The following is a 7,500-nucleotide window of genomic DNA, read 5'->3' as shown; positions in this document are numbered from 1 at the left end:
CTTCGTCTTGAGGCTGTGTTAAAGCGCAAAGGACTCCCAACCAAGTATTAGGTTAGTAAAAATCCAATAAATATAATGATTAATTACATTTTTGTGCATTTTTGTTTAGATTCGCTGAGGCGCTGTGAACTTTTGTCGAGCACTGTATATACATAATATATATATATATTATATATACAGATATATACATGAGAGAAATTTGCTAGTAACAGCGACATCAATCTGATAATTTTATGACAGTCACATGCAGGATTCGAACCCACTGCTATTGGCCACTCGTAAGATACCTTCACAGAGCCTTAGCCCACTACACCAACAGACTCTTGAAACCTGGAATCAAACTGATTCCCGAGGATAGGAATGATCACTAATCTGCTACTCCAATTCCTGTTTTACACAAGGCCCAAGTGCACCAGTTGGCAAGGGGTAAGGATTGGAACAAATCCTTTTCACGCTTTTCGCCATTGTAACTATGAGAGAAATTCGCTAGTAACAGCGACATCAATCTGATAATTTTATGACAGTCGCATGCAGGATTCAAACCCACTGCTATCGGCCACTCATAAGATACCTTCACAGAGCCTTAGCCCTAAGTAAAGAAGAAGATTGCAAATCTTTTCAAGAAGACCTGGACAAAGTCTGGAAATGGAGTATAAAGAATGAAGTGAATTTCAACATTAAGAATTGTAGCATAATGGGATTTGGAAAAAGTAAAAATAGAATATCCGGTCAATACAAAATTGGAACAAAGGAAGTTACAAAAGTAAACTCAGAAAGAGACCTAGGAGTCATTATATCAAACGACATGACACCAGACAAACATGTTAACAAAATAGTTGAAGAAACTTACAATTTAATAAGATCAATGAAAGTGGCCTTTGATTACATGGACAAGGAAATGGTAAAGAAAATACTATTTACACAGATAAGACCAAAATTAGAATATACAGTGACTATGGACACCTAGTAAATAAAAAACAAAGAAACTAGAAAGAATTCAAAAAGCATTGACAAAGATGGCACCAACACTTAGTAAGTTGACATATGAACAAAGATTGGACAAACTAAACTTACTCTGGAACAAAGAAGAGAAAGAGGCAATTTGATAACCATCTACAGAATTATGAAAGGGATGAAAATCCATAATAGGGGTGACCTACTTAAATGGGACAAAAGAAATACAAGAGGACACAAGAAGAAACTTAAGAACAGCTTTCCACACAGAGTAATAGATACACGGAACAAATTGAAAGAGAAAAACTGAGTGCTAAAACTATACATGATTTTAAGAAAGAACTGGATGTGGAAAGATACAACTGCGGGTCACTACGAGCATAGTTATCCCACAAAATACAACTAGGTAAAAAAAAAAAAAAAACTCACCTTGTGCAGCAGCTGCCCAGCAAAGCCAGAAGAGAACCCATTTGGCTGTACGGGTCTTTTGTAAGCAGTGCGGCTTAAAGCAGAGCCAGCCACACTCTTCATTACAGTCATCTTCACTGTCATGGGTCACCACAACCAGTTCTGCACGTGAAGCTGCGTTGCCACCACCCACACCAATTGTGGGTGTTGTGGGAGATTCAGCAATTGTAGTTGTAGTTGTTGTGATTGTGTTGGTCGTTGATGAGTCATTAGTTGTCTGCAAGGGAATGAGAGAAGTGCACTATAACTACCCTTTGATTCATGTCAAAAAGCATCATGGGGATTAGGTACCAAGATAGTGGCTCTAGTAATTGTCTATCAAAATAAACACCATGTCTAATATATAGGAAATGAGCAATGCTCATTGGATCCTATCTACTACTCTCCAATTTGTCATAACTAGCCTCAATTTCATGCATGGTTCCGACTTTGTTTGTATCCTTAATTTCTAATCATCGTATAAAAATTTGAATTCATGTACTGTTCCAGCTTTGGCTATATCACCTTCTAAGCTATTCCAAGTATTTATGAATCTATATGGAAAACTAAATTTCTTCCTCTCTTGATTCTGTCTTCCCTGGTTCCAGCAAACACTTAAGAACTACACAACAACTCTTACCTAATAGGCACCAGTAATCCAGTGATTCTATCACTTCTGATCATTTTGTTAGAATCAAGTCCAGTCTTGCAGATTTATTCTTGCCTTTTGTATCTTGTTTATTCTTCACAACCTTCAGTTTCCCATTCTTCCCAAATTAGTTCTTGACAATTGAAGTCACCCATGAGAGTAACATTTCTAATTCTTTGCAAACCCTTCTAATTGCTCAGTTGTACTGTTTAATAAATCTCTGTATTCTACTTCATTCCATCCTCTTATCTTGGGGGGGAATGTATACCACTGCTATGTCTCTTGTTCCACCATTTTAATTTTTTATTTCTATATTCATTATTTCGGCCATATCTTCTCCCATTACCACTTCTTCCTCTTCAATGGAACTTTTTCTATTATCAACACTCCTCTAAATTTTGCCCTCCTGTCTCTCCTCTATTTTATATTCACCTTTACTTATTTGAGCTCTGATACCTTTAACCAAGTTTCAATTAAGCACATTATGTCTATTTTTCTGTTTAAATGGTCCTCCAAGTCTGCTATTATTAAGCCATCAAAATGTAGTCTTTTTTCCTCTTCTAGGTTTTAGTTTCTGTACCAATACCCATCTGGCGTATTGGCTGCATGTTGCTATGGCAAAGTAGCATGCAGTTGATACTTTAGGGTCTATATGGGGTGCCCCAACGGACCAGACCCACACATCATTTTGTCTGTGATAGAGGAGGACTCTGCTCACAGAGAAATTATGAAACTTTTATTATACTGCTACTGTCCTTCCGTTATGCTGTCCCCCAACCCCTTGTTGCTGTCCTGTACCATTTCTCTGAATTTCATTTCCTTGTTTCGCCTACCCTGTGGTGGGGGGAAAAGAATGCTGCCACCAAGTATTCCCATTTGGATCGTAAGAGGTGAGAAAAACGGGACAGGGATTGGGACCAGGCATCCTTCTCTCTGTAGGCCCACAGGGGACATTCCTAAAAAAAAAGTAAAGGCATAAGAGGGTCTAGGAGTTTTCCAACCAGCACCCTAAGGTTTGGGTCTTTTAATGTGCATGGATGTAGTACAGATGAGAGTAAAAAGGAAGAGATTGGCAGTATATTTGTGAGAAGAAAAGTGGGGCTTTGAGTGAAACTAAGTTGAGAGGGAAGGGCGAGTGTGAGTTTGGGAGTGTAGTTGGGAGGTTCTCAGGAGTGAAGAGAGGGCGAGGGAGAGAAGGGGAGGCTGTACTAGTAACTGAAGAGATAGGTAAACATGTAGTGGAGTGGAAGGAGGTTTCTTCAAGGATAATGTGGATGAAGGTGAAACTGGGAAAGGAGATGTATTTACCTAGTTGTATTTTGTGGAAAGGGGAGCTACGCTCGTGGTGTCCCGCCTTTGTATCTCGCAGTTTCTAGTTTGCTCTTAAACCCATGAATGGTTTTTGTCCAGTTTGTTCCAAGTGTCCACCACTCTGTGGAAAACTGTTTTTCTTCAGATCTCTTCTATAACTATGTTTTTTTTTTAGTTTTTTTTCCATGTCTTCTTGTGTTTCTCTTGTCCCAGTTTAACAAGTCCTCTCTATCGAGTATTTCTGTGCCTTTCATGATTCTGTAGATGGTCAGTAGGTCACCTCTCTTCTTTGCTCCAGAGTCGGTAACTCCAGCTTAGCGAATCTCTCCTCATATGACAAGTTTGCAGGTGTAGGTGCCATTTTTGTGGCTGCTCTCTGGATTCTTTCTATCTTCTATATATTCTTTTTGGTACTAGGTGACCACATATTCTAGTCTAGGCCTCATCAGTTTGACTAACATTTTTCTAATAATTTCTTCATCCAAAAATGTAAATGCCACTTTTATTGATCTTATCAAGTTGTAGGATTCTCTGACAATTTTGTTTATCTGTTCATCATAGGACAAGTCATTTGAGATAATTACACCCAAATCTTTTTCGGATCTCTCCTTCTTTACCTCCTTGGGTTTTTGTAAGTGCATATGGGCCTGGAAGTGAGAAGAGTGTAGAAGAAAAGAAGGCTTTTTGGATAGATTCAAATGAGTGCATAGAGGGATTAGGGAGGAACTTCAATGTAGTAGTATTGGGAGACCTTAATGCTAGAGTAGGAAATGAACCCATTGACGGAGTAGTTGGAAAATGTGGAGTTCCAAGAAAGAATCGTAGTGGAGAGTTGATGGTGATGTGTCTAGAAAGAGTTGATGATAGCAAATACAGTGTTTCGGAAGAAAGTCAAGCATAAGTACACATGGGAAAGGGTGGTGGATAGAAGGGTGGTAGATAGAGCATTAATGGACTATGTAGTGGTAGATAGGAGTATAATAGGAAGAGTTAAGGATGGACATGTGCTAAGGGGAGAGAGTGGGGAAATATCAGATAATTTTTTGGTGGAAGGCGAGTTGATAGTGGAGAATAGATAGAGAAAAGGTAGGGAGGTGCATAGAGTGAACTCTTTAAATGAAAAGGAAAAGGAGTACAAGAAGAAGCTGAGAGAGGAGTGGGAGGGAGTGAAAGAGGAATGGGGATAGTTCAAGGAGGGAGTCACAAAGTGTGCAAAGATGGTGTGTGGAACAAGAAGGATGGGAGGAAATAGAAGGAAAGGTGGGATGAGGAAACAAAGAAGGTTGTAGAAGAGAAGAGTTTTCACAGATTGGTTACAAAATAGGATGAGGGAATCATATGAGAGGTACAAAGAAAAGAGAAGTAAAGTACAAGGTACAGGAGGCAAAGAGGAGAGCAGATGTGAAATGGGGTAAGAGTATGACAAAAAAAAAATTGAAAGTAATAAAAAGATGTTTTGGAAAGAAATTAAGAGAGGAAGAGGAGGCAAATCAAATAGAGTAGAAAAGGTAAAAGGTGCAGATGGAGAGATGATAATGGAAGAGAAGGGGAAGATGGGCAGAGTATTTTTGGGAGTTACTAAATGTGGAGGAGGATAGGGAGGGAAAGATAGTTGCAGTGGGAAGTGCTAAGAAAATGACCATGATGATTGAGGAAAATGGAGGAGAAATAAGGAAGGATGAAGTGAAGGCAGTTGTTATGATGACAGCAGGTAAGGCACCTGGTCTGGATGGATGCCATGCAGAATGTCTAAAAAAAGGAGGTACAGTGATGGTGGACTGGCTGGTGAACTTATTTAATGTTTGCTGGAGAGAGGGTAGAGTGCCTGAGGACTGGAGGAGTGCCTGTATAGTTCCACTTTACAAGGGAAAAGGGGACAAGTGTGAGTGTAGTAGTTTCAGAGGGATTAGCTTGTTAAGTGTAGTTGAGAAGGCTTATGGGAGGATCTTGATTGAGAGGATTAGGAGAGGAACAGAGGGAGTAATTGGCAAGGAACAGTGTGGATTTAGGACAGGAAGAGGTTGCGTTTATCAGATTTTTGTGGTAAGACATATGTGAAAAAGCTATAGGAAAAGGTAAGGATGTTTTTTGGGTTTTTATGGATCTAGAAAAGGCTTACGACAGGGTAGACAGGAAGGCACTGTGGGAGGTTTTGCAGATATATGGGATAGGAGGAAAGCTTCTCAGAGCTGTCAAGATTTTTTAAGAGAGTTGTAGAGCATGTGTCAGGATTAGAAATGGAGACAGTGGTTTGAGGTGAAGGTGGGTCTTTGTCAGGGATGTGTTTTGTCGCCCTGTCTGTTCAACTTGGATGGGGTGGTGGGTCAGGGATTGGAGATGTTTAAAGAAAATGGAGAGAAGTGGGAGGTGAGCCAGCTGTTGTCTGTGGATGACACTGCACTTGTAGCAGGATCGGAGGAGGGATTGAGGAAGTTTGTTACAGTTTGGGAGTGTGTGTCAAAGAAGAAAATTGAAGATAAATGTGGGTAAAAGTAAGGTGATGAGATGTAAAAGGGGTGAAAATGGCAGCAGATTGGAAGTGAGCATTAAGGGAGAGCGACTGGAGGAAGTGGATAGTTTTGGATACTTAGGTTCGAATGTGGCAGGAAAGGGAGTGGAGGTGGAGGTAGAATGTAGATTGAGAGAAGCAAGTAAATGTTTTGGTGGATTAGTGTAATGAGGAATAGACATTTAGGAATGGAGGCTACGGGGAGATTGTATGAAGGAGTGATTGTGCCAACAGCACTGTATGGAGCAGAAACATGGAACATAAGAGAGGAAGAGAGAAGGAGTTTGAATGTGTTTGAGATGAGGTGTCTGAGAAGTATGATGGGGGTTACTAGGCTGGATAGAGTGAGAAATGAGGTGAGGAGGAGAACAGGGGTGGTAAGGGAGTTGTTGTTGTTGTCAATCCCTAGACTGTCTGTCCGAGCAGTCCCGTGGTAAGGGAGTTGGGAGATAGGGTGGATGAACAAGTATTGGGATGGGGGAAAGAATGGCTGCATTTGTTCTTCCAGCATTAACCAGCCTTTTTGACCATGGTTTCTTAATATTTTCATTTCTATTTCTTCATTGTTTCACTTCACACAAGCTTGTTTTTTCCCCTTTCATTAATAATTTTAAATCCAATTTCAGTTGTTCTTTTGTCATTAATGCTTTGTTCAAATTATCTTTTACCATATTCTATGGTATACAAGAAATTTCCCCCCCAAAAAAGTTGGCTAAATTTTTTTCCCCTGCATTTCATGTGAAATTATGGCCTCCAGTAAGCTAATTTGTCTCAAATGCTTGCTATTGTAAACTATAATCTTATCCCAGTCCTTTTTAACCTGTAAAAAATGTGTATACAGGGTCTAACAGATAAATCCGTACAACTTCTTATCACATGTTTTAAGATTAATATCTCGGGTTATAATAAACAGAGTTATGAAATTTTCAGTATATTTAGAAAAGGCAATAAGAACAATGATTTCATTCAATGTAACCACCTTCAGCTGTTATGACGCTTTCAACGCGTTTACGAACCTTGGATACAGCGTTGATGATCTCAGACTTTGATAATGAACCCACAGCCTTCTTGATGTCAGTCTTCAGGGTTGTTATACTTCTGTGTGGCTTGTCACATGCCTTGGCCTCAATTTGCGCCCAAAAATAATAATCTAAAGGGTTTAGGTCTGGCGAATTTGAGGGCCACAACTCTTTGTTCCAGAACTGCACATTTGACCCTTCGAGAAGGTTGGTGGTCCTCTTCGCTGTGTGGGCTGGAGCCGAGTCTTGTTGGAAGACAAACTGGTTGCCACTAGCCTTATCTTTCATCCAGGGTATTATTTTCTCTTCTAGAACTTTGCAATAGACAACGGCATTGACTTTCTCCTTGTTGTTGAAGAAGTGAGTGAAGACGTCCCCCTCAGTTGACACCACACAGAGCACCATGACACTTGCTGGTTTCTTCGTCGTTGTCTTGTGCTGAACCTCTGAGGATGAGGAGGCTATCCAGCGATCATTCCGCTTATTGAAAGTCGCATCAACCGTGAAAATCTTCTCGTCGGAAAAAACCTTGGTGACTGAGCCATTCGACTTCATCCAGTCCAACAGCTTTTGGCACCTGGTCAAGCGGATTTCTTTCATTTTTCGTGTCA

At 40.1% G+C, this 7,500-nt stretch overlaps 1 protein-coding gene across 4 annotated transcripts in view; it reads right to left on the bottom strand.

Annotated features, from left to right (window-relative positions):
* Positions 1–7,500, bottom strand: part of LOC143033496 (solute carrier organic anion transporter family member 4A1-like) — a gene marked incomplete at its 3' end in the record, with an annotated part of 128,009 nt that overhangs the window by 31,954 nt on the left and 88,555 nt on the right. For all 4 annotated transcript variants that reach the window (XM_076199001.1, XM_076199002.1, XM_076199003.1 and 1 more), the window contains 1 exon segment: positions 1,384–1,639. In XM_076199001.1, coding sequence (XP_076055116.1) covers positions 1,384–1,639 — 256 coding nt within the window.

The sequence above is a fragment of the Oratosquilla oratoria genome, chromosome 15, assembly GCF_046742065.1.
Source record: "Oratosquilla oratoria isolate Oo_2021 chromosome 15, ASM4674206v1, whole genome shotgun sequence".
Classification (NCBI taxonomy): domain Eukaryota; kingdom Metazoa; phylum Arthropoda; class Malacostraca; order Stomatopoda; family Squillidae; genus Oratosquilla; species Oratosquilla oratoria.
The sequence above is the reverse complement of the archived record's forward strand: the minus strand, read 5'-3'. Positions and strand labels throughout refer to the sequence as shown.